Raw genomic sequence first — 26,612 nt, 5'->3', positions numbered from 1 at the left:
TATTTTTAAACCTGCAGTCAAGAGCACAGAACACAGGCGTAGAAACATAGCTGCTGGAAGCGCTGGGTTGCAGTAGAACCCAGACATTTTGTTTCACAATGTACCATAAGCAAAATCCATTGTAATTAAACACCAATCAACAATCAACACATATACTTAGCAACATATTATCATAGATATTATTTATCAACAACCAAATCATTCAAATTTTTCAAAATTGTCCTCATGTTTCATCACACCAGCATCTAGTAGTGTCCTAAGGACAGTACCAAAAGGACATATCAAAATTAAAACTATCATCATGTTTTATCACCAGCATCAAGTAGAGTGCAAAGCACAATACAAATAGGACAGCCAAATCAGGGCACAATCGACCAACTACTTATTGAGGCTAAAGAGATGACGAAGGAGAGCATTGGTCTCTTCTGCTCCTTTTTGCAGAACATTAATCTTTTCTAACTCCTTAGCCCTTGCTTCTTCTGATTCTTCTACATTCTTCTTTAGGGCATCTAACTGAGCTCTAACTGCTAATGAGTTTTGCTTCTCTGATTCAAGTTCAGCCTCGAGTTCTGCCACACGTGTAGGATCACCACCATTGCAACTTTTCTTTGTGGCGGATACAAGACCAATATTATGAAGAAATTTTGATGAAGACAACACTTGAGCAACTGCTTCTGTAGGGGTCTTAGATTCTTTCCCTTCTACTCCAGGCTCAGCCACAAGTGCTTCCATTGTATCCTGTGAATGGGAAGGTTTAAAAATAAGACAAGTGGTATGGATAAAATGAAACCAAAACAAGCATTCAATAAACTAGTCACATTTATGTTCGGTTTCTATAGTACTAGCTCCTTCATAGTATTCACTTGGATAAGAACAGGTTACATTAGGGAAAATTCCTCAACCACAACACAGTCAGCGCAAGGTGCACAAGTGAAATATAATGACAAGAATAAGCTAAACACCACAAGTTATTAATCACCTTGGGCATCTTCATACACCCATTCAATAACTTTTGCCTAAGGCGTGTAATCAATCACATTTGAGACTCTGCTAGTGTACAACTAAATTATTAATCATAATGTTTATAAAAAACCTTTTCACTCACATAAATTGGCCATGATATTCACAACTGAGAATTTCATACCACATAGAGTAGAATTGAAAGTATCAACTAACTGATAATATAACACAACCAGTACTAGGATTTATGACATATGATAAGCACTACAGAAACTAAATAGGTCTGGTTGTTTATTACTTAACGATGAAGAACATCATACATTGCACATCTACTCTGATTTATGAATGGTACTAAACAATATAGGTATTTGGCCAAAATTGCTTTCAATGCCAAACGATTATTCAGTTTGAAATCAATAAATAAAATTGCAGTTAAAAATGGAGCATAACTTACAATTGCTTCCTTTACAGGCTCAGCAAAACCAGTTTTCTTACTACAATGGCACTCTTTAAAAAGATCAATCGCACTTGGTGGTGCATCTCCATATTTGGATTGCTTCTAAAATACATGCAAACAATTTCCAAATGTAAGCTTCAAACATAAAGGATAGGTGAGGAACAATTGTACACATATTGTATATGTATATTACCACGACATGCATATGTGCAATGTAACTCCGAGATCCTGTCTTTTGCTGGAACCGAACTTTTCCACGAATCACTTTGTTGTTCACACATTTGTCCTATAAAACCATTATATTGTAAAACTAGAAACATAGATTAAATTATGTTCCAGCTTGTTCCTTTGAAGAAGGTATGTTTTGTTGGAATACTAGGTATGTTACTGAGTGTTCCTTTGAACAGCACAACAAGGTATGTTCCTACATATTCATTTCAACAAAAAAATGTAGCTCAAGAAACAATGGCACCACACACGTTTCTAACCTCATATGCCCTGGAATTTTAAGTCTACACTAGAGCAGTACAAACTTGCTTTCTTTTCAGCTTCGCATATGGAGGTTAAGCTAATAAGTGAGTCATGAAAATGACCCAAACAATTGTAAAGGATACACCCTTGTGTTCAAACAGCAACTAAAAAAGCGTTTATATTATTTATTTTTTGTGTGTTTCAGACCAGTTTTCTCTTTTTAACTTAAAGACACATAACACTCCTACATGCTTGAGAAAACCAGTATTTTTTTGAGAAAACAATAATATCCAACAATTTATCCTCTAAAGTGGGTATTATAATAAAAATCAAAATCTTTTGATTTAAGTACAAACCACAAGTGGAAATAGCTCAAAGCATAAGATAGTTTATGTCTAATGTCATGTTGACAATAGTAGAAAACACAAATTGCAACTAGTAATTCTATACCTTGTGCTTTGGGGTAGACCACATATTCACTAGTTGCATCCATTGCTCATCTGTCATAGTGCTCAACGGTGATGTTGTTCTCACTTTGTCAGCTGCCACACCATTAAAGTAAGCCTTCTTGAGCTTATATCTCATTTGTCGCTGATTACACCTCATCAAATCAGCACATGCATATTTGACATCTTTGTTTTTGGTGTCTATGGCAAATTGACCCTAGTAAAAAACATGCATATTAGAATAGAGAGATTCATAGTGTCTAATGAAATTGGATAGAACAATTTCTAAGGTAAGGTGTCATTTGGAAGAGAGAAACATATGCAATTCTTTCTGCCATAGTTCTTTTAGCATTTTATGAGACAAAGTGCACCTGCTAACTATATACTAATAAATTGGCAATATATGACATAGGCCCTACCACCCTATTCATTTGATGTTTAGGAAGAAAGACTATTTACTTACACCAATTCTACCGACGAAGTCTTCCAAATAGGATTTGTCATTCTTGTATTCCTTCCAATGTGTTAGGATCGGCATATGTTGCCTAATTACAATTCCTCCTTCTGATGCAAGCATTGCAGCTTGCATAGGAACCTCAGGACGTCTATTCCCTTCAGTGATGACCAATGGGATCTTAGTGTTTAAGCCTCGACTTATCCTTTCCAATTGTCTGCCCATACTTTTTCCCCTTATCCATTTATCTGTCATGACATCTATTTGACCTGAAAATAATGAACATTTTCACAAAATTAATGTAGATTATAATTAGTTTAATGCAAATTTGTAGAACATATTTGTTTTAGAATGGATCACTTTTTCTTGCCTTCATCACACATTTGAATCTCGTCATCATGGTGTGCAGGAAAATTGGCAGAAATCAATGTGTGCTCATCTGTATTTGCAGTCGAACCATGTATATCTTTCTCAACTAAGGATAGTTCCTTTGTCTTCTGCCTAGTTACTCTACCAACTTGGTCTTCTACATTAGGTGCTACAACTCTCTTGGATCATTTTGTTCCTCCAAAACCAGTAGACATGTTGGTGTTCCTTCTTTCAATGTAGAAAGGTTCATCCTGCATGGCCTCGTAGGCATAATAAAAGAATTAAACCCAAATTTATCTTATTGCACATTGAGCACAAATCAGTAATAAAACCAAAGGGGTACAATAAGAAATCTAAGTACCTGATCAGCCACATGATGATCATTGTCCTCACTATGATCAGGTTCATACAATGGATCAAAGTCTTCACGAGCGATAGAGTTCTTCCTTGTACTACTTGATCGAATAACTGATGTTAATCCAGTTATACCAAGGCTACTCAACATTTTGTTGTTCCTCATCACATTTAAAGCCCTCTCCTTTTCATACTCAGTAATTGGCACCTCTGAACCTACATTAAATAGACAAAATATGAGTGTTCACCTGTAAAGGTGTGGGAGAAGGGACTTCTAATTCCTTTCTTAAACAACACTGCCATGTCTCTTATAGTCTTATTAAATGATCCAACAGCTAAGCCTAATATGCAAGCCTAACAATAGAAGTTTGGAAACAACAAAAGATATCCTAATACAGAAACATACTTCCTGACTCATTTAGGCTAAATCAAGATAGAAGTCCCTTGGTGATAGAACTACTATCAATTTGAGTCACTACTAAACATAAAGATGCAGTCCCTTGGCATCTGGCTGTCACCAGTTTAAGGTGCCATGGGGTCCCGCCACTGAGCTTACCACCAACTACAACATCACCATGACATGAAATCTATCGTATTTAGAAACAGTGCTGGTGATAGTTCAATCCAAGGAAAAATGTATTTGTAACAGTGGCTGACCCACATCACGGTGCATACATGGATAACTTGACGATTTGGACAAATGACAAATGGATCCTTGCAGGATATTCGAGATAGATAATCCCAACCTATGGTGTATGGCAGTGTCGAAGGCCTTAGCGACATGTGATCAAAATAATCTTGTTGCTTGTGTTCATTCACCATTGTCAACAATCTTTGCAGAAAAATAAGCATATAACTAAATTATGCATCTCTATTTACCACTGTGATAGATAACCTATAGAATCCATCTATAAAAAAATGAGAATAGGGGATCCGATCTGAGCACCTCAAACCTCTCTGCTGCAAAAAATACACATGTGTTTGCAAGGATAAAAGATATCCCTCTCTGCAGCGACGACCCATGATGGGCAACGGCAGCGGTGGCCCGTGCTAGGTGACGGCATCGGCGCCGCGTGCTGGGCAACGATAGCAAAGGATAGCAAAGCAGTAAATGAGAGAAGAACTTGAAGTCACTTACCACCAAGGTCTTTGCGTGTCCTTGCCCCATCCATCCTTCCAGGGGGCATCTTGATCACGGCCACGTAGTGAGGAGGAGACACCGAGGAGGTTGGATGGATGGCAGCGTTGAGGCAGTTGGATGGAGCGGCGGCGCCGAGGAGGGGCGGGGTGGTGGCGTCCAACGGTTCAGGTGGTTGGATTGGGTGGCGGCGTTGAGGCGAGGAAGATGGGCGTGGTGTGGGGTCGTGGGGTAGCGTAGGAGCGGCGATGCCGAGGAGGGGCGGGGCGGTGGTGTCCAGCGGTCCAGGCGGTTGGATTGGGTGGCGGCGTTGAGGCGAGGAAGATGGGCGTGGTGTGGGGTAGCTTAGCCCCTGGAAGATTTGTGTTTTTAAATCTGGAATTCTGTAGCGTGCTACTCACAAAAGAATACTAGTTTTCATACATAAATAGATAAGTATAAGCAGCAAACTCTATTATTATAATGGTAAGCCAATTAGGCTAACTTTTCCTTATTCGTGAGAAAATGTGAGGTATAATGTACTTTGTATCACATGTTTTTAATAAAATCTAGCCGGTACTTAGAGAATAATAAAAAATATCAATAATAACAAAAATAGATTAAAAATAAAAACTTTTAATCCATTGTTTAAAGGCACAAACATTGGTGTGAGTGTGCCACAATTTTTAAAAGATGCAAAAAAGAAAAGAATAAAGCAACATACATGGGAATTGAACCACCATCTAATCTAATAAAGTGCTAGTAAACCAAGACAAACCACTACACTACGTGCTAGTTACTATCTAATGGGCAAAGATAATTTATTTGACCAATTCAGTGCTAGTTACAATCTGAAATGTGAAATATGTGGTGCACACAAATGTGTTCTGAAATGTGTGTTTTCTGAAATCTGAGTTGCATAGAAATGCGTTGTGAAATGTGTATGTTCTGAAATCTGAAATGTGTATTCTGTGTAGCAGTAGTATTACAACAGTTAGACAATACACCCAAAAGTTGAATATAACCTCTCAAAGCCCGAACAAATAACAGCATAAAGGTCAATTCTCTCAAATAACAGTACTTGGTTGACTTCTTAAAAATCATACAAATTACAGCATAAAGTTCACTCCTCTCAAATAACCGTAGTGAGTTCACTTCTTAAAATAAAACAAATTGCAGCATAGAGTTCACTTCTCTCAAATAACAGTAGCTAGTTCACTTCTTAAAAATCAAACAAATTACAATGTATAGTTCACTTCTCTCAGATCAAACAAAAAACATGCTACTCGTTATCGCTGAAATCATCATCGTCATTGACAATAGTTATTGATTCTTCGTTGTCACTAGCATATTGCCATCCAGTTTCATCTTCATTGTCGCTTGTCTCATACTCTTCCACTTCCTCTTCTCGTTGCACTTCTTAAAAACAAGTTCTTATGCACTATGTAGGAGCTCGAGAGTTCAAACCCTTTAGGCAGATGTTTTTCTATCTTTTTTCTCATTTAAACATTTTGATTTTTATATAATTTTCCCTCAGTTTTGTAGCGTAGTATGGGCGTTAGTTATAAATTATAGGTATTTTTCAACATGTATATTGATTTTTATTAATAACTATAATAGACATTTTAAATAATTACTTATTTGTAATATCTTATGACGATATGGAACTGTCATATAGTTATGACATTTACTGTTAGTGTCTTATGACAACAAGATATTCGTCACGATATAGCGATTGACTAGTGTTATGACGTTTTCTCAATGTTATTAGTGACACTTCCCAAAATTCGTCATAAAGTTGTCTTGCCACAAAAAAATCGTCATAAAATAAAATAGTCAATGACGAAAATATTCATTGTCATGGGATGTTCATCATAAAAGGCCACATGTGTTGTAGTGACATATTTTGCAGGATCCACGAGCCATCATCAAAAGAACACATATCACGTGCAGACACTAAATAAAGTATTAACACACCCTAATTATGTTCAGTCCTTAGCACAACAAAAAGCTAACACCCAAAACAATAAAGGAACAATACAATAATTTTTGTAATGATAGAAGGATGGGTGACAGGTACATAGAAGTGGTAGAAGCATACCGAGTAGATACCGTGGTAAGGGAAATGCCATGCAGATAGGCGATGCCGAGCCATCGAACGGGTACCATAGGCAGCAAATCAGGGACCCATCCCTCGCCTCCCCCACTTCCAAGGTTTCATAGAGCAGTACGGGAAGGGAAGAGGCGGGCATACCTGTTCGTTGCCGGAGAAGGGCACGACGAAGACCTGTGCATCTGGAGGCGACATAGGTAGTACACCGCTAGATACATATACGGAGAGAGCACACAAGTGGAGAAAGAAGCCTAGCCGGAGCAGCTCCAAACCGAGAGGCACCCTCACTAGGCGTCAGTCCGAGAAGGGCAAGAGAATGCGACTTGCGAGTGCCTTCCCAGCCCTGGACCCGCCGAGGCGACACAACACCACCACCAACTCCGTAGCATATGTTGACTGTTGCCGCGCTACGGACCTTAGTTGTCCAATATCTCAGGCCTGAGCTCCTCATCACCAATATAACCTAAGCATGGCAGGCGCCACCGTGCCATACTAGGCGGCACGAACAGAGAAAGGCCAGGAGCAAGACCGAATCGCCCATACCCGCGTCAACGAGCGTTGGTCAGCTCGTTACTGTGACCATGGGCGGGGACAGTAGGTTGGGGAGGAAGAATAGAGCGAAGGCCGGGAAGACGAACGTGACGTCTGACGACGGCAAAAACGATGGTGCACGCAATACTATGAAACATCCTCATGGACGTGCAATAGCCACTGCGCGGGTCGGTGTCGGAGTTGGTGTCGGACCAACACGGGGAGGAGGTGCATGCTCCCACGACCTCTACCGAGAATGGGGCGGCGCGAAGGCAGAGTCATGAAGGGAGAGAGAAAAGAAACAGGATGACGAACGAGGTGGTGGCAACTGAGGCGAAAACCATCATTATCGTGCGGATGTATAGATAGCCAAATGGGTCATGTATGGCGGGCCGGCCCGAGGCATGGTCCATTTTATAGCGCCTGGGCTAGCCCAGCATGAGTGTCGTGCTTGGACCATAGCCTCGTCCTGTAGTGTTGGTCCATCCCGGCACAATTATATTTTTTATTTTACAAAAAATCATATATAAATATGTGCAATTTATATTCAATATTAAAAACACCTAAGCATGATGTTCTAATGGTTAGACAGCTTCACCCAGTGTCTCCCGCTCTTCTTTGAACCCCACCTCACCTTTTGCACTGCTTTTTAATATTTTACGCTAACGACCGACAGGCTAACGGCAGGCCCGACACGAGTTCTTTAATAGAGATAGAAATGACACTTTTAATTAAAAATTAAAATATAGCCATTGGAAATCAAACGAGGACTGATCATGGGTTGTACTGCGGACTATCCGTGAGTGTGCACTTTTCTCGAAAAAGTGCTAGGTGAGGCTGTCTTTTTTGTTTTTTAGTCCTTTTTATGAAAGTTGTTTTTTTATAACTACGCTCTTTTCAGTTTAAATTCATAAAATGAATCATTGCCTTTTTCAGTTTATAAGCCAAAAAGCAAAAAAAATATGGTAGGTGAGGGAGGTCACGCCATGCCACTCACGTGTTTGTTGTTTTTCCCAAGTGGAAATTTGCAGTGTTGGCTACTGTGTATCGAAGGTGTCAGTCTTAGCCAATTAATCAATCTGCTCAATATCAGTCATTGTCGCACGTCTAATCATTTATATGCAAATGTCAATCTGCAGTTAAGTCAGGTTAGGGATTTACTTATATGAAACTCACTTAAGTTCCGTTTGGGTTTCTAGGAACCGTAGCCTGAAACGGTTACTGGCTCAATTCTTTGTCTAATTTATATAAGTTTTAATTAGTTGGAACGAAACCTGGATGGATTCTGGACAAACGAACAAGCCTGCTACTAGTTCAGGTGGAAATTATAGTTATAGACTTGCAATCAGAATCTGGATCAGTACGTAACTGCTATTTCATTAACTCTTAAATACGTTAATTAGTACATATGTCCAGGTGCCAAGTGCTAGCTTTGAATATTGCACATCCAGGCACCCTACGCTACTGCTGTGTTTAGCGAACTCCCTTCTTGCATTTGCAGCCTTGCAGGTAAAAACCAGACAACTCAGTGCTGCTTGCCTCCCTGCTGCAAAGCGACCAAGCCAAAGTAGGTTCCAGAGCGACCGCTGGCCATTAGAGACGTATGCGTGCCCTTCTCCACCACCACTCCCCTATCAAGCACAGCTATCGTATCGCAGCCCTGGATGGTGCTGAGCCTGTGCGCCACGACCACGCTGGTCCGGCCAACCATCACCCTGTCCAGCGCCTCCTGCACCGCCTTCTCGGACTGGCTGTCCAGCGCACTTGTAGCTTCGTCCAGCAGCAGGATGGCCGGGTTCTTGAGGATGGCGCGGGCGATGGCGACGCGCTGCTTCTGCCCTCCCGACAGCTGGACGCCCCGGTCTCCACACCACGTGTCGTACCCGTCCTTGAGGTTGCTGATGAAGCCGTGCGCGTTGGCGGACCTTGCGGCTTCCTCCACCTCCGCCTCACTCGCCGCCTCCGCCTCCAGCATTATGTTCTCCTTTATAGTGCCCGCGAACAGTGTCGGCTCTTGGCTGACGAGTCCAATATGCCGACGCAGGGCCTGGAGATTGTACGCTTTGATGTCTCTGCCATCTATGTTCACCACACCCTTGAGTGGATCGTAGAACCGCTCTATAAGCGCGATGATGGTCGACTTGCCAGAGCCGCTCTGCCCGACAAGAGCGGTTGACTTGCCTGCCACCATGCTCAAGGAGAATCCTCTGAAGATGATCACGTCTGGCCTGGATGGGTACGCGAAATCAACCCCTACAGCTTCCACCTCTCCAATGAGCTTCTCCGGCTTGTACCCCTCAGGGCTGTCCGGGTCGATCTTGGTTTGGCGGTCGAGGATTGCGAACACCGACGAGACGGCCTCAGCGCCTTTGGCGATGTCCGTCGTCATGCTACACGCATCCGCTATCACGCGCCCTGTGGTGACCAGGATCATGGTGGCTTGGAAGACCGCCTCCACGGTGATGAGCCGCTCGGCCATGAGCTTGCCGCTGTACCAGTAATTGAGGGCCCAGGAGAATATCGTGAGGCTCACGGAGGCGCTGAGCCCTAGACCCGCGAACCACGACTGCCGGACGCTCTCCCTGTGCGGCCCGTCCTGCGCCTGGCCGAAGAGGCGTAGGACGCGGCCCTGGGACGAGAAGGCGGTGACGGTGCGGAGGTTGGAGACCGCGTCGGCAGCTAGCTTGCTGGTTTCGGACTGCGCCTGTATCGACTTCGTGGACATGTTCTTCAGCAGGACACGGCGAGCATAGGAGCAAGCGATGATGAACGGCTGCATCGCTATCATGACAAGGGCCAGCCGCCAGGAGATGACAAGACCCACGGTGAAAGCAATCACCACCATGGAAGCCGTCTGGATCAGCAGAGCCATTCGGTCGCCCACCAGTGACCTTACCTGCAATGCAACACAGATATATTAACATGTACGGCTCTCTTCTTCTCCAGGTATGATCATAAAAGCTTTGCATAGTGCTTACGATGTTGGCGTCCTTAGCGAGCTGTGAGCATATATTGCCAGTCGAGTTGTCGTCATGGTCAAACCATCCGATCTCGAAGGTGAGGATTTTCGCAAGCATCTGTTTCCTGATCCTCTTGGTCAGGCACTCCCCCATGGCACCGAAGCTGTAGTGCTGTCCAATGTTGAGCAGGAACGAGATCCCGACGAGGGCGAGGAAGACGAAGGCATACTTCTCCGTCTTGTCCTTGATCTCCTCATGGTCTCTGGAGTAGTAGATGGAGAACGTGCACCCCATGCCGTACGCGAAAATAGGCTGGATGGCCCCTGAGAGGACCGCGCACGAGCTCCCCACCAGTGCGTGCTTCCACTCCGGTGCGTTGAGGAGAAGCAGCCTTCCGAAGGATGGCACGGGAGGCCTTGGCTTCTCGTCGGTGTTCTCGCCGTCTCTTGCATCATCACCGATGATGGAGCGTGCTGAACTTGATCTGCAGCTAGCTGAAGGCGCCATCTTGCTATCATCGCTGCTGCATTGCCCTGCACTAGGAGATGCACGACGAGTTCCGGCGGCCTCGCCGGTGTCCTCGCTCGAATCCCTGTTCTGCTGAAGATGGACAAGCGATGAGTACAAGCCGTTCTTGGCGATGAGCTCGCTGTGGGAGCCCAGCTCCTGGACTGCGCCGGACTGCATGACAGCTATGCTGTCGGCGTTTCGGACGGTGGAGAGGCGGTGTGCGACGAGGATGGTAGTCCGGCCTACGGAGGCCACGTCAAGCGCCTCCTGCACGACGCGCTCGGACTCGGTGTCCAGCGCGCTCGTTGCTTCGTCAAGGAGCAAGATCTTGGGTGACCTCAGGATCGCTCTGGCAATGGCGATCCTCTGCTTCTGCCCTCCAGACATTTGTGCACCACGCTCACCAACCTGTTTTTGTTTTCGTTTCGCACATGACTAGTGTCGGAATTCAGAGCCAGTGATTATTAGTGCAAGTTTAGTGCTAATTACCAGCGTGTCGTAGCCCTGCGGCAGCTGCGATATGAAGCTGTGGGCGTTGGCCGCCATTGCTGCCGCGACCACCTCCTCCTCTGTCGCATCCTCCTCGCCGAACAGTATGTTCTCCCGCAGCGACATCGCGAACAGGGCGGGCTCCTGGCTGACGAGCCCCATCTGCGCGCGCAGCCACTTGAGCCGGAGCCGGCGGATGTCCACGCCGTCTAGCGCCACCTCCCCGGCGGAGGGGTCGTAGAACCGCTCTAGCAGCGTGATCGCCGTGGACTTTCCAGACCCACTGGGCCCGACGAGCGCCACCGTGTGCCCAGCCGGCACCCGCAGGCTGAAGTCGACCAAGACGGGGCTCTCTGGCCGCGACGGGTAGCAGAAGTCGACGTTTCTGAACTCCACCTCGCCGGCGACGTTGGGCAGCTCCTCACCGGCGGCACTTTCGGAGTCAATCTTGGGCACCCGCCGTATCATTTCGAGGATCCTATCCGCTGCCGCGGTCGCCTCCGAGAAGTACTTGACGTTGGACAGTGCAGACCCCAGCGACCTGCATGCATATATACACGACACGAGTTCGTTAATTAATGTTCTCATCTATATTCATGGAGTAAGTTAATTAGTCTGACGTACACGCCGCCGATGACGATAAGGGAGGAGACGACGAAGACGGTGCCGCCCGGGTAGCCGTGGTACATGACGAGGCGTCCGCCGTACCAGATGTTGAAGGCGTAGATGGCGAAGGCGATGCCGTTGGTGCCGAGCGCGACGCCCTTAGCGAGTCCCTGCCTGAGGCCGAGGCGCGCCGACTCCTCGAGCGCGGATGAGAAGCGCGCCATGGTGGCCCTCTCGGCGCCGAAGGAGTAGACCGTGCGCACCGAGGAGACGGCCTGCTGCGCGACGGCGCCCGGGAGCGCGTACCGCTCCCTGATCCTCCGCGCGAGGCCCGTGAGGACGCGGCCGTACGAGACGCCCGGGATGATGAGGAGCAGCGCGGACGGCAGCGTCACCAGCGTGAGGCGCCACAGCAGCGCGAAGCCCACGGCGTAGCTGCCGGCGAACGTGGTGACGTACATGGCGAAGTTGGGCACCTTCTCGCTCAGAGCGTCCTGCACCACCAGGCTGTCGTTGGACACGCTGGTGACCACCTCGGACGTGGAGCCCGGCTTCAGGTCGAAGAACTCCACGTCCTGACGCAGCACCGCCTGCAGGTACCGCGCCCGCATCCGCGACGCCTGCCGCTCCGCCGTCCGTGCCCAGCAGTAGCCCTCTGCACGCACGCACGTTCGTGTCAGACACAGCAAATGAACAACTGATGGACACACATGCATGGTACAGACATCGTTGCATCTAATGTTCAGAATCCGAGCTGTGGCCACGGACCATACCTAGGAACGCCATTACCCAGGAGGCGCACGCTATGAGGATGATCCTGATCACGTTCTGGAAGAGGATCAACACATGAGTTCATTCGTTCACGTCAGGGATGAAATTGACATGAGATGCCGGACTGGAAGCTTTCTTTTCAAGGTCCGGATAGCCCAGCATGCATTACTGATACAAGCCAAGACGAAGAGAGATTTTGGCGGATTGGAACAGTAGTGAACGACGGCGGGCCTACCGCGTTGATCCTGGAGGTGAAGTGGTGGAGGTGGTCGGGGCCGCTGCCGAGGTCGTTGGCGATGCGGCTGGCGACGAGCAGCCGCAGCGGCGTGGCCATGCCGTCGCCTATCGCGCCGACCAGACCGAGCACCATCAGGGCCACGTCGACGGTGTCCGCGTGCACGAACACCGAAGACCCCAGCGCCACCAGCGCCGCGGCAGCGTCGTCCTTCTTTGCGCGCCGTCGTCCGGTGTCCATGACGGATCGATAAAGGTCGTGCCGGTGAGTATGCAGACACGCCCAGGATCAGTGACGAGACAGTGTAAACAAACAGAGACCAGACCAGACCAAGACCAATGGGATCGATCACAGGAAACCTGTGACGCTCTGTTGCTCACATGAGCACGTACGCGCCTGTAGTGAGTGATCCACTCTGCGCTTCCGTTCCGTTGCATTATATGGATTCTCAAGGCAGGCAGGCAGGCAGTCATCCATGCTTAATAAGCCGTCAGCCGTGTAGCAGCACACCTCTCCTTTTTGGCTCTTTGCTGCGCCGATGCCGACACAAGAGGTCCTGCAGGTTAGACATGCTACGGCCTACGGCGACATAGATACGACGCAGCTACATAGCCTACAAACTCCGGCAGGCTTCAATCTTGCACCACCAAAACCAGTAGCACGCACTCCCGTATAACATGTTGAAAGATCTGCGTGTCTGGATTCGTACTTGTCACAACCACGAAGATCATCAGGATCCTTGTAGGAGTATTTAGCTAGACAAAGGAGTGTAGTAATGGCAACGGCTGCTCCCGCACTTCCATACTTCTGGATTTCTGATGCTATAGGAGGATGGACCTTATGTTGTTCAAATAAAGCGTGGCCGGCAGCGTTCTCCTGCGGCCCATTGCAGCTGCATCTGTTGTGGATCCTTCCACCAGGAATGATACCATGTGCAAATGGTCGGCACCACCTCTGCTCCCTTCTCTTTCGAGGCAGCATTGTGTTGTACCACCACTTCTGTTCGTTACAGACTACGACCTGGATTATCTCCGGGGGCTCGTACAACCAAGTCACACCCATTGAGGATGTGTTTGGTTCAATTTTCTGAACGAGAGTCACTCCTAAAATCTGGAATCTCGATCAAGTGATACAACAGCAGAATAGATTTCTAAAAATCCACATATTTCTCTAATCAGAATCGCTTTCTACCCTAGATTTTCCAAATTCCTTGTCAGTATCACCGATCTATCATGCTCTTACAATTGCCAGTTATTTCAACTAAGGGGCTGTTTGGCTCCCAAGAATTGGTTTGAATTGAATCACTTTCCAAGAATTGGTCTGTTTGGCTGTCTGTGGAATTGAATTGATCATTTCTACCTAATTCTAATCCCTGCAAATATGGCCTCCTCTCAATTCAGACCCTCCACCATCAGAAAAGGCTAGAAAGGCAACTAGGGTTTGCTACGTCGCCCACCATCTCCACCCAGGACCGCCGCCCTCATCCGTCTCCCCCGTCTTCCTCGCCCTCGTCTGATTGCATCAGATTTCTAGTAACTCACAGCTACAATCAGATTTTCACAGCCGCGCGAATCAAACGACCCTGGACAAAGATAAGGTCGAGTAGAAATCCAACACAAAGAGAGCAAGAATTGGATGAGTTGGTGGTGCTATAAATGAATCGGATATGTCCGGAATACACTAAACTATAGAGTTTAGTTATAGAAAACAACAAATCATCTTGACATCCGTGTGCACCCAACATGAGCTACTCGGTAGCTTCGCTAGGGAGCTAGTGCACTCACCGGACTCACACAATATGAGCTATTCATATGCAGCGACTCTCGTGTGGATGGTTCTAGACTCACCGGACATGTCCGATAAGCACCGAACCTTAACCACCAGACGTTCTCTACTATTAAGGGCTAGTTTTGAAACAAGTAGTTATAATATCATTGGACGTGTCTAGTGAGGACAACAGGGTTGCACCGGACGCTGTGAATGTTGAGTGGAGGGACAACAACTAACACTTTGCCTTCGGGCTATATATGCCCCTCTATCTCATCTTTGGAGTTTCTATTACTCATTTATTCAGTTGAAGAAACACACTAGAAAGCAAGAGAGAGTTCTGGCCTAATGGGGTGCTTAAGATTTGATAATCGCAAGATTAAGGACCTCATTAATGCATCCATATTTTTTATTAAACTTTTTTAGGCCAAGTGAGAGTTTATGCTTTTTACTCTTGTTGATCAACATCACCTAGGTGGCTTGGTGGTGACTGGAATATGGTGATCACTCGATGGAGCTTGTGTATATCCAACCTATAATGTGAGTGATTATGGGCAACTCACCACAACGAGCTGACAAAGAATCAGTTCGTAGTGAGGCTTAGTCCTGACGGATTGATGGAGACAAAATCCTTGCACAAGTGCTCCAACGTGGAGTAGTGGGGAGTGCCGACTCTCTGATACCTCAAGAAAACATTGTTATGTTCCTATCCCTCTCTTTACTCTATGCTTTTACATTTGTGCAAATACTTTGATGTCTTTACATTCCCAAAATTGCCATGTGTATGACTAGAACTTAGGTTGCAAAACTTTGCTCGTAAGATAGAAATCAGTATTAGGCATAAGAAGTGATGTGGGCTAAGCGATAGGTTTTCTTTATTGCAAGAAATTTTAGATTAGCCAATTCACCCCCTCTTGGTCATCTTGATCTTTTCAATTGGTACATATCAAAGCCCTGTACTCATTGGATGAGGCACCACCACATATAGAAAGATGTTCAGTGGGATTTGACCCCCTCCCTTATTTGAGAGGGACGATTTTCTTTCTTGGAAAATTTGTATGGAGGCATATCTAGATGCCATAGATGTGTGGATGTATAGCGTCACCACAAAAGGACAACTAGAACCTAAGGATCCTGATAAGGTAAACTATGAGAAGAAGTGAAATGCAAAGCCAAAAAACCCTCTTTAGAGGTCTTTGCAAAGAGGGCTTTAACCATGTGCAGAACCACAAGGATGCCCCATGCACTATGGTCGAACATTTGCGTGCTCCATGAGAGAACCAAAAGTGAGCGTGAGAAATGTTACCAAATCGTTACCTCATAAAACGCCAATGAAATATATTATCGCTTGAATGTGCTTGTAGAGGAAGTAAATGTGCTTAGACTTATTCAAACGACACAACCCTATGTTGTAAGGAAGATTCTATGTGATCTCCTAAGTGAAAAGTATGGGTGCATTGTCACCATGCTTCATCAATGCTCATCAGATATACATGCACATCACTCCTTAATATGGCTCTTCTTCTAACAAGAAGAAAGATTTGATAGTCAAGTCTAACGAAGAAAAGAAGGGCAAAGACAAAATCAAGAAACTTGATCTTGATAGCTCAAGTGAAGAAGGTGATGATGCGAAGATAGATCTCATGGTGGGGAACACAACAAAGATGCTTAAAATCTCTACAAGAAGGACATCAAATTTGATTCAAAGAATAAGTCCTTCATAAGTAGAAAAGAGGAGCCCATCTTTGAAATGAATACTATAATTATGGTGAACTTGGTCATCTAGCTCATCAATGCCTTGCGTCCAAGAAATAGAAGTATAACGAAAAGAAAGATGACTCAATTGATGATGACAAGAAGAAAGACAAGCCATACATGAAGAAGGATGGAAAGAAAAAGCAATTCCATAAGAAGAACAAGAATGGAAAGGCTTATATTGTTGTGATTGGTTCATCAATATTGAATCTTTAAGTGGTTCATCTTCTGATGATAGTGATGAAGAAGAGAAGGTGATTGATCTTGTTATGGGGACAAATATTCCTCCACTACCACCATCAGCACCATCCTCTACACACCTATGACTTATGACCAAGGGTGATCGAAAAGTACAAAATGATGATCAGAGTAATGGTAATGATAGTGACAATGAATATGAATTCACCACAAACACTTATGATAAACTTGTTGATTTGGTAAAAGACTAAACACAAGTCATAAGAAGACAGGAGATCCTAAAACATATAAATACGCTACCATTCTAATTCAGACAAAAAACAATGACATACTTAGGCCATAAATTAAGTACTAACATAAATGGAGGGGACAAGAAAATAATCCTAAAACATATAACTGCCCTACCATTCTAATTCATACAAAAATAGTGATAGCATAAATAGAGAGGATAACATAGAAATAAACATAAAACATATAAATGATACCAGAGATTAACAAAGGGGAAAAAAACAAGACAAACATAATGTAAATTGTCCTAAATGTCTAGATTATGTATGAACCTAATGTAAACATTAATATAAATTATAAAAAAATAACCCTGGAGCTCATTCATTAATCATTAAGGGCTAGTTTGGGAGAAAAAACTGGAGGGAGTTGGTGGGGATAAAATCCACTTCTTATTCAAAACTAAATAAGGGGATTTTAAATCCTCTAATCCCCTCCAGTTTTTACTCCCAAACTAGCCCTAAGGAGCTCGGCCACGTTCTTCTTATCGAATCCATGTCTGACAAGCCTGATCAGACCTCAAATTAAACTCACCCAAAAATCCATGTACACTCTCGCACACTTCCTCACTCTGAAACCGGTGGATGCATTACTCTCTCAAAGCAAACATGGCATCCTCATCTTACAAATGTAAGGCTGACGAGATTGATTGCCAAACACTGAAATCAGGGTTACAGTAATAACTCATCTGTGATAACGAACCAAAAGGCACAAACACAAACACAAAAACAAGCGAAACGAGAACAATGATCCATTATCCTTTCTGAACTCATGGCATGTCTGATTGAGAAGGGGCAGACCACCTACAACCTATGCTGTCTACAACAAGTCCGCCTTATTTTAAAATTTTACATGTATGCAAAAGCTATAACCCTCAAAGTTTAAAATTTATGGTATATGCACAACTACAGAACAGATGGACGCCTGCTAGAAGCTCATTGTTCGTCTTCGGTTTCCTCGTCATCGCTACTAGCAACTCTGTTGTAGTTCCATCTATCCTCGACATTGTTGCCCCCCTCTTCTTCCTCGGTCTCCTCGCTGTCATCCTCGTACATCACTTTCCTTGGCCACTGCTGCTCCTCGGGAAGGTGCTCCTCAGGGAGGTTCACAGCTGGCGATGGCGCTGCGTACCCTCCTTTGCGCTTGGAGACCTTGGCTGGTGGCATTCTAGCAGTGATGTCCGGTCTGCTCCTATGGGAACTCTTCGAGATGCTGCGCTTTGAAGGGGCAGCGCCTTGTGGACCACCATCCTGGTAGTGGTTGGGATGCTCCTTTTTCAAATGGAGGTTCAGCTTGTACTCGTGGATGTATGCCTTGTCGCAACCATCGTAGGGGCAGACGTAAGGGCGCTCAGCTGAGGGAGCTGGAGGCGTTGCTGAGACCTTTGCTGGCTTAGGGGGCTGATGCTGTTCTCCAATTGCACTATGGTTCATAGCCGAAGCACCTGGATTCTGCAGGCAAACAGCCTATATTTGTCTCATTACAAAATTATCTCACGAGCAGAAATTCATACCCAGTAAGACTTTGTTCGGTTATTCCTATCCCATGTGAATTGGATGAGATTGGAAAAAATTATCAAAGATTTTGACTTATTTGGGATTAAAACCCACTCAATCCCACCCAATCCACATGGATTGAGAGCAAATCGAACAAGCCTTAGGGCTTGTTCGCTTATTCCAATTCCATGTGGATCGAAGTGTATTGGCATGGATTGAGATGAATTTTGACTTATTATAGATTTAAACCGACTCAATACCACTCAATCCACATGGATTGAGAGCTAACTGAACAAGCCCTTAAATGGTAACAGATCTTACTTTCTCATGTTGTGCCCTGATATGAGCTCTTAGTTTTGATTCTTGTGTAAATCTTCGGCCACATTCTGGGTACTGGCACACATGATAGTTATCTGCAGAATGTGTTTTCATGTGTGCCTTTAAATTAAAATCCAACGAAAAAGCCTGCAATAGTCAGGGCACATGACATTAAAAGCACATTTACCCGATAAATACTAATAATAACAAATGACAAAAGCTGCATTTAATTCATCAATTAGAAATATGGCATATCCTAGAAAGCTTCTAACGAAGCTTGCAAATATATCATACCACCAACAAAGAGTATCTTATTGGCACCACTCTGCTTGAGATTTTTCCTTTCCCCGACATCCAAGAGGAATCATTTAAGCATTTTAAGCTCTTTTACACAAGGACAGCACTATGTATCCCCTCCAGCCCCATAGTAGTTGCAAAACAACTAGTATGAGTACAATCATTGTCTAAACATTAACTTTCTCTTTAGTATGTATGTCAAAAACTTTGTGGAGTATGAAATAATGCATTTTCTCCAGAAAAAGGGACCACGACTAATCTTAACGCAGCAAATGGAACAGAATGAAATGGTCAAAGCTTTAGAACATGGTTGCACCAGAAAAAAAAACAAGCATAATTAAGCATTGTCTAGTACAAATTTCTACTTCATGATTAAGCATTACCAGTAACATGCTATGAAAGAGAACTACAAATCACCACATGATTAGAAGAAACTATAGTAAAAATGAATAGCAAACACAATGGAGAGGACAGTGTGATTACCTTCCCACAACCTTCATGTGGGCACACAAAATTCTTTTCTCCTGTATGAATAAGAAAATGTCTCTTCAACTTAGAACTATCTAAGAATTTCTGCAAAATCAGATTTAGCAGAAAAAGGATTAATCAAGCAACTGAAATAGAAACATGCCTTTGCAGACTGAAGATTACTCTGGGATGTGACCAGGAATTATAAACAGTACCTTGCCACAGTTCTCATAGTGACAGATATATTGCCTCTCCCCATGGACGTGAGCATGCTTCCTAAGAGCCCCTGCATCAAAAAATGTCTTCCCACATCCTTCGTAGCTGCACAGGAAGAGAACCTCAGAGTTGGGTTCAGGAGTTGCAGATTCTGCCCCATGCTTCTTGTCCTTAGCCTTCAAAGCTGCTAGTCTGTCCTCTGTAAGTAAATCCAATAATAATATTAACAGCAGAATCAAAAAGGTCATATCATAAAAGCTGAATGAACAAGAAACAATCCAACTACTATATAGTTATTAACAGTCATAAATCAATCGGAACATCCAACAATGAATTACACCTTGTGTGTACTTGTCCGCAAATTGTGTGAGAACTTCATACTCTTCATAAGTAAGTTGCAGTGTTCATTACACTGTCCAAAGTCCAAACCAGTCAGGAGGTGTCAGCAATCCAAAAGATCGCATTGGTATGCTGGTGGCAGCTCCCAAATAGAATGTACTAAGTCTTCTTCTAGTTTCAACTGAACTTAGGCTCTCTCCAGCAGTAGCCTGTATATGGATTTGTACCCTATATTTAGCGTTTGGTATGGTTCGCAATGCCTCCAACAACGTGCACTATCACGTCCAGTAAAATAGCGGAGGCTTACAGGGTCCTCTATACCTGGGGCTGCTTTGCCATCCGCTAAACACTGTGCTCATAGCTTTCTCATTTAATTCCACTCGATTTCCTGTACGGGGATGTGATGTATGCGTACTTTTGGTGTACGACACTAGACGAGATCACAAGGAATCAATGATACAACGGTGATGGAGGAATGTTTAGAAATTAGTTGTAATGATAAAAAAGTTATGTAATGAATAAATAATTTATTTTTAGGATTCTGTATGAGTAATTCATTTTCATGAGTCGTCAAAATTACTATTAATATAGTTGGCGAAATAAAAAACAATGTATTTAATGAAGTCTATTAATACTGTAGGTATAGAGAACAGAATTTAGAGAACGCTGTTGGAGATGAAAAAGATATAGAGGATGAAATCTTTTAGAGAGTTCTGTAAAGGACAGAGAATATTCTTTTAAGGGATGAAATTTAGAGTATATTGCTGGAGACAGCCTTACCACTCTTACTTGGAGACTAACAGCACATATGTACTGCTCTACTGAAATCTCAATTTTTCTGGGTGGAACTAAACAATCATCCCTTAGGTGCGCTCCAGAAGTATTAGATTTACACATACGTGATGCAATTAGTATAACAGACATGAAAAGACTTCGCTTGCTCCATCGGTCTTATACAGGATGCTCGAGGAATTGTGAATTCGCATGGATATGGATGAATCACTGGTGAAGAAGTACCAGACAGGGCAATTCTCAGTGCAAAACATGACGATGACATGACAGTACAGTCACAAAATAAAAGTCTGCGTTTTGACATCAGCAGCAGCAACAACAGGGAGAAGCCAGCAAGCAATCAGTTCCGCGCACCTCGCACCCACTTGTACAGCACGCAGGGGCCTCCGGCGACGACCAGTTCTTGCGAGACCCTGAAGAACACAAGGTCAAATCGAAATCGGAAGGGGGGGGGGGGGGGGGGGGGGGGGGGTTCTCGAGGGAGGAGAGAGACTGTGAGAGCCATCGGACGGGCAGACAAGGTCAACTCACCACTCCTTCACCCAGCGGTAACGGCGGTGGGGGATCTGCATCTCTGGGCGCGGCGGGGGCAGAGAGCTGGCGAGCGGCGCTGGAGGAGAGGGGCAGGGCTAGGGATCGGGACCGTGCAAGGAAAGGGGAAGCGTGGAGGGGTGGGTACGAAGACTACGAGGAGCACGAGGCAGAGTCCTCCTTGGTGCGATAGGATTGGGCATGGTGGTGACAGCTCCGCCCCAGGCTCCGCGAGGAGATGTATGGCTATGGATGCCATGCCCCGACTCGGCGACTCCCAGCGCCGTCCGACTCCAACTCCTAGATCAACACGGTGGGGTGGGGTGGGGTGGGGCATCTGATGGCTCGAGGCACCGCGTTTCTTCTGCCTTTTTCGGGGCGTGGCTGCTGCGCTTCGTCTTCCGTGGTGCGGAGCGGAACAATGGGGGCTGGCGTCAACTGCTGAAAGAGTGGGGACTGCGGAGACCAAGGGGTTAAAAAGGCAAATAAACAAAAAAAATACTTTGCCAAAAAAGTGAAGAGCGATATTATCATCTACAAATTGCAAAAATGCGATCTAAGTCGACTTCTTACGCGTATAGTCGTATAAATCAAGGTGGCTATACAATTATTTACGCGGGTCCACAAAATGCTTCATCTTTGATGAGGCAGCGGCTACATGGGCCCATTGACAGAAAAATAACAAATTAGTCAGGCCAAACATTATTCTTTCATCACTTATTAGGAATTAATTTTTTCAATATGTGTGCCTCAAATCCACTTATGGCTTAAAGGAGCCACCAAAAAAATAATGATGTCCAAAATTTTCATGCGTTAGTATTCTAAACGATGGACTCGCTCCGCCTTAAACTATAGTTTTTTCTAGTCTATTTTTTTCCACATTTATTCAAATGATAGTGACATACGTAAAAACTATATTTATATATTACTTAATAAATATACATTTAGATATAAACGAATTATATTTTTGGGAATTGAGGGAGTAGTATTTAGCGAAGAAAGATGGCTGAAAAATAGCTCTCTTGTTTTTTTAGTGTGGGCCTACTCCCTCTGTCCCTTATCTTCAGGACAAATTAGCATACAAGTCAACTTTAAGAAAATTGAGACAATTAAAGAGTTGTTAAACCGTTTGTCTTCATAGAACAACAGCTAGTCATAGCAGGCTTTTCCACTCAACAAAGAGTTATTAAATCGATAGGCTCGCTTCTCCGCTCAATGAAGAGCTCCCCTTAAGTGACATGATCTAGACCCCCAAAGACGCTATATTAGAGCAGTCTTAACTCTTCATGTCATCCAGTTTTCATAGCATTAATTTAGCTGTCATATAGGCTAAAAGATAAGGTGGCAAATAATTAAATAAAGAAAAAGTAAGAAACTGAGTCTTGCATAAGACTTGGTTTCAACAAATATCCAAGACACAATGAGAGAAGAGAAGCATTAAATTAAGTAATATTGATGTTTGCATTTGAAAGGTAGTGTCTAACAGTAGTTTCTAGATGACGTGTACCTTATATAAACTATAAGTAGTGTTGAGATTGCTCTTATGGAACATATTGAAGACCCTAGTTACCTTAAGTTAGGAAACGGAAGAAGTATGGAGGAGCAATTCATCTAGTTAGGGTGTTTAGTTTGTTTAGTCAACCTTTTAAATTTTAGGAATTAAACTTTAACTCTTAGAAATCTTATTTGAAAGATCTATTTTAGTTATCCCTAAAGTTTAGGAGGTGGGAACTAAACTCTCTCTTAGAAATATAGCTCCCGTGTAGCTTCTTCGACATTTTTTGGTCAATGTTAGACCCACGAAAGAGGGAAGGACTAGATGAAGCTTGAGAAGCTTCTTCTTTAGGCTCCCAATTTCATTCGATTGTTGGTTCCTATTTTAATGGAGGAGCCAGCGAATAAGCCCTGTTTCATAGATTTTTAAGGAAATGTTGCAGCTTTAAAAAAAAACTCTATTAAAGAGGGCCATACTCAGCTGATATAATTGTGTTTAAGCAGCAATTGATGTCCGACGCGTGATAGGGTTGAAAAAAAAGCTCTAACTCGACGAGATGGCTCGGCTCAGATTTGCTTGGTGCTTAGAACAAGCTCGAGTCGAGCCTATTTTTCTGACTTAAAAAAAGAGCGAGCCAGCTCGACCCAATAACATTTTGTCACACCCGGGTTTCGGGGCACCAAGACCCGGGCGTAAACATAATCACCAGGTGTGCTGGGACCAAGTCTCACACATATGATGAATCATGGCACAGGATCGAATGTCACAACTTTACTATAGGAGTTCTATACAAAATAAATAATTACATTATAAGGAGACAACAGTCCAGCAACCCAAAGTTGACTGGGAGACGACGACCCAGATCACTCACGAACTCATCGCAGCATCTTCCATGAGCATCATCCTGCAGTACCTGGTCTTGACCTGTGGTGTATGTGAGACAGCAAGAGTGAGCTCACATACGTTCATCGCTCAACAAGTTGTGGGGAATAATGTGCATGAACTCGCCAAAGGTGGGAGCTCACGTGAAGTGTAAGGCTTACCAAAGAGGATGGTTAGAGCTGAGCATTGCTTTTAAAGTTGGTCAAAATTTTATTAGCAATTACTAAGTATAAGTAAATACCAACCCAATTAAGTAGTAGAACAAAAGGAGTAACAACATCACCTGCGATGCAATGCATATGACAAATTGAATTTAGTTCCATAAATTAATCATGTGAGTGTCCGAGCCGCTCATGACCGTGAGCACGGCTAGTATACCAGTTTTACACTCTGCAGAGGTTGCGCATCTTTACCCACAAGTCATGTTACCCATCTGCCAAGGGATCGCGACTTCCCATACACCTCTACCGAGGAGGCGAGGCAGGGTAACACTACGAGGCCTTTACAAAGTTCCACTAGCTTCAGAAAACCCGCTACAGTTTATAGGAAGCTCCAATGCAGGAATCCCTTGCAGGACCGCCATCACAGCAAAATCCTCCCGAGGGCCTCCCCAGGAATCCCTTGCAGGACCGCCATCACAGCAAAATCCTCCCGAGGGCCTTCCCAGGAATCCCTTGCAGGACCGCCATCACAGCAAAATCCTCCCGAGGGCCTCCCTACACTGACCACTCCCCTACTGCCCTTGCCCCTTTCGGGTAAGGTAGTCTTCCACTAGCTTTCCTAATTAATCGGCCAAGGGCGTCCCATTAAACCCTTGTGGTAGCACTGTTTTCCCGGGTGGTTCTCCATGTTCCAATTAACATAATGATCTTATCATGAACAGTGATAATAAACAGATAATAAAAGTGTGATCATGAATAATGTATCTTCATACCCAAAACCACATAAAGCACTAGCAAGTACTACCCAAAAAGTTCAGTGGTAAACAAGGTATAAAGATAGACAAACTAGGGTAACCTATTGGGTCCCATCAAATTAACCTATGCAGATCATTATGATTAATTAGAACATGAGTGGGTAAAAAGAAGTGATCAAGGGCACAACTTGCCTGGGACTTGAGATTCCAGGTACCAGGATGATCTTCAGGTGACTCGTGACCTCACTGCTAGTCGTAGCAATTCAAACAAACATGGTATAGGCAAAATTAACATTACACCAAACATAAGAACAAAATACACATTAATAATATACATATTAAAATAAGATCACAGGAACTGGAATCATCAAATTTGGAGTTATAGATTTTAAGTTATGGATTCTCTAAGGTTCTATGCATTTAATACAAGATTAAGTGAAAGAATAATTTTAATGTGTTTGTCATGTCAGAACAGAGGCACTAATGGGTAGACAATATTATTACAAAAATTTAGGAATTGGAATGGACCAATTTGGAGTTTATATGACTTTTCTATGAATTATACAAATTATATGAATTGTTTTTATATTAAAAACTCATTTTCTAATTCTTTTTCTTGATTTTATAACTCTCTGGACGGGACATCAAATACTGACAACTACAGGGGTCTCGGTGTAAGTATTTCCAAGACACAGACGACCCACCAGGTGGACCGCGGGTTGATACTAGTATAGTAGGGGGTCTCTTTAGAAATTGTGCCACGCGAAGGGGTACGGGCGAAACTGAGCCGCCCGATCAGAAACGGAGGGCTCAGATTGGATCTGGGTTTCCCGTGAACCGGTACGCAGTAGGAGCCCTTAGATGCCGATCCAACGGTTCCTATTTTAAATACCAGTGCTCCAACCACAACCGTTGGATAGCAGATCGATGGTCAAGCCCGAGCTAGTATGGGATGATCACATCACACACGTTGAGGGGTTGATCAACGGTCCACACACCGTCTTCAACGTCTGACGGTCAATCGCGGCCGCAGCACCCCACCCACGGCGGAGACCTTCGCCGATCGGCCAGCCACCGCCCTGACGCCCTATTTTTAATTCGGCAGGCTCTATACGATACTCAGGTGATTGCGGTGTAGTTGGAGGTGTCCTTACCGGTAGTGAAGCGGGCAGTGACGATGGCCACGGTGCACGGCGGTTCTAGCGCAGCCGAGGTGCTTCGGCGAGCAATGGGAGGTGACCCAGCCGATCTACACACCCCCGGAAGACATTCCCAGGCTCCAAGCAATCTGGAGAAACCCCCCATCCACCATCCGGGGCACCAGCGCTAGAGTATCAAAGTCTTCCCCCATGGCGGATCCGCTGTCCTCCACCCGGCGGCGCACAAAGATCGGAGCACACAATGCCTATGGGTGTGCGATTTATGGACCGCGTCGGTCAAAGGATGCGGCAGCCCCGAGTCTTATAGCGCCAGGGTAGCGGCCATCTCGGAGAGATCCCAACAACCCCGATCCTGGCGGCGCGCATGAGGTTGTTGAGCGAGATCGTCGACCAGGATGACAGGAGGGTCCCACGTGCAAGTGTCCGATCGTGGGGGCTAGGAGAGGGAGACTGAGATACGGGCCCCATGCGTTGGCATAGAGACGTGCCCACACAGATGCTGGATGGTGGGGCCGGGATGTCGGCGCATTCCAGCCACTGGGCCACGCGAGGCTTAATGGTGGAGTGGGCCGAGCGGATGCAGATAAGTGGATGTGGGCAGGGGGGAAGTCGGCCCGAGTGCAGGTTTGCTTTTCCTTTCTTTTTTTTTATTCTATTTTTTCATATTTGCTTTCAAATTCAAGTTTCAAATCCAAACCATTATTAACTTCAAATATATATCAGCAACTCCAACATGTAAGCAATTATATAACTTTATTTATTATTATTATTTCCTTTGAAAAATTTTATATAGCATAATATAAAAGAATAGTTAGTTCTCCCATTTTTTTTAACTTTTCAAATTCAAAATTAAA

The 26,612-nt window shown here is 44.5% G+C and overlaps 2 protein-coding genes and 1 pseudogene across 3 annotated transcripts; all 3 read right to left on the bottom strand.

Annotated features, from left to right (window-relative positions):
* Positions 1-378: 378 nt before the first annotated feature.
* On the bottom strand, positions 379-4,700 carry LOC103627278 (uncharacterized; annotated as a pseudogene).
* Positions 4,701-8,638: 3,938 nt separating this feature from the next.
* Positions 8,639-13,278, bottom strand: LOC103627277 (putative multidrug resistance protein). Its single transcript, XM_008647566.3, has 6 exons — positions 12,844-13,278; positions 12,611-12,665; positions 11,856-12,492; positions 11,232-11,772; positions 10,251-11,150; positions 8,639-10,168 (listed from the first exon to the last, which is right to left on the bottom strand). Exons 1-6 carry the CDS (start codon positions 13,081-13,083, stop codon positions 8,798-8,800), a joined length of 3,744 nt encoding a protein of 1,247 aa, XP_008645788.3. The 5' UTR covers positions 13,084-13,278; the 3' UTR covers positions 8,639-8,797.
* A 4,192-nt stretch (positions 13,279-17,470) lies between these two features.
* LOC100193305 (transcription repressor TRM protein) lies at positions 17,471-21,748 on the bottom strand. Of its 2 annotated transcripts, none has more exons than XM_008682907.4 (6): positions 21,306-21,748; positions 21,129-21,187; positions 19,643-19,842; positions 19,443-19,532; positions 18,666-18,809; positions 17,471-18,299 (listed from the first exon to the last, which is right to left on the bottom strand). In XM_008682907.4, the coding sequence occupies exons 1-6, from the start codon at positions 21,344-21,346 to the stop codon at positions 17,784-17,786; spliced, it is 1,050 nt and encodes a 349-aa protein (XP_008681129.1). In that variant the 5' UTR covers positions 21,347-21,748; the 3' UTR covers positions 17,471-17,783. The 2 variants fall into 2 exon arrangements, with proteins under 2 accessions (XP_008681129.1, NP_001131916.1); NM_001138444.1 differs by having other exon boundaries at positions 17,582-18,314; positions 21,306-21,663.
* Between the last annotated feature and the right edge of the window lie 4,864 nt (positions 21,749-26,612).

The sequence above is a fragment of the Zea mays genome, chromosome 5 (assembly GCF_902167145.1).
Source record: "Zea mays cultivar B73 chromosome 5, Zm-B73-REFERENCE-NAM-5.0, whole genome shotgun sequence".
Taxonomy (NCBI): domain Eukaryota; kingdom Viridiplantae; phylum Streptophyta; class Magnoliopsida; order Poales; family Poaceae; genus Zea; species Zea mays.
Note: the sequence above shows the minus strand (reverse complement) of the source record. Positions and strands in the feature narration are given on the sequence as shown.

Excerpts from the sequence above, each read along its gene's own strand:
- LOC103627277 (XM_008647566.3), bottom strand. The coding sequence starts at position 13,083 with ATGGACACCGGACGACGGCGCGCAAAGAAGGACGACGCTGCCGCGGCG. Across the intron at positions 12,666-12,843 it reads TCACCTCCAGGATCAACGCG|AACGTGATCAGGATCATCCT; the intron begins GTAGGCCCGCCG and ends ATCCTCTTCCAG. Across the intron at positions 11,773-11,855 it reads CTTATCGTCATCGGCGGCGT|GTCGCTGGGGTCTGCACTGT; the intron begins GTACGTCAGACT and ends ATATGCATGCAG.
- LOC100193305 (NM_001138444.1), bottom strand. The coding sequence starts at position 21,346 with ATGCAGATCCCCCACCGCCGTTACCGCTGGGTGAAGGAGTG. Across the intron at positions 19,533-19,642 it reads ACTATGAGAACTGTGGCAAG|AAATTCTTAGATAGTTCTAA; the intron begins GTACTGTTTATA and ends CTGATTTTGCAG. Across the intron at positions 18,810-19,442 it reads CACATGAAGGTTGTGGGAAG|GCTTTTTCGTTGGATTTTAA; the intron begins GTAATCACACTG and ends TGACTATTGCAG.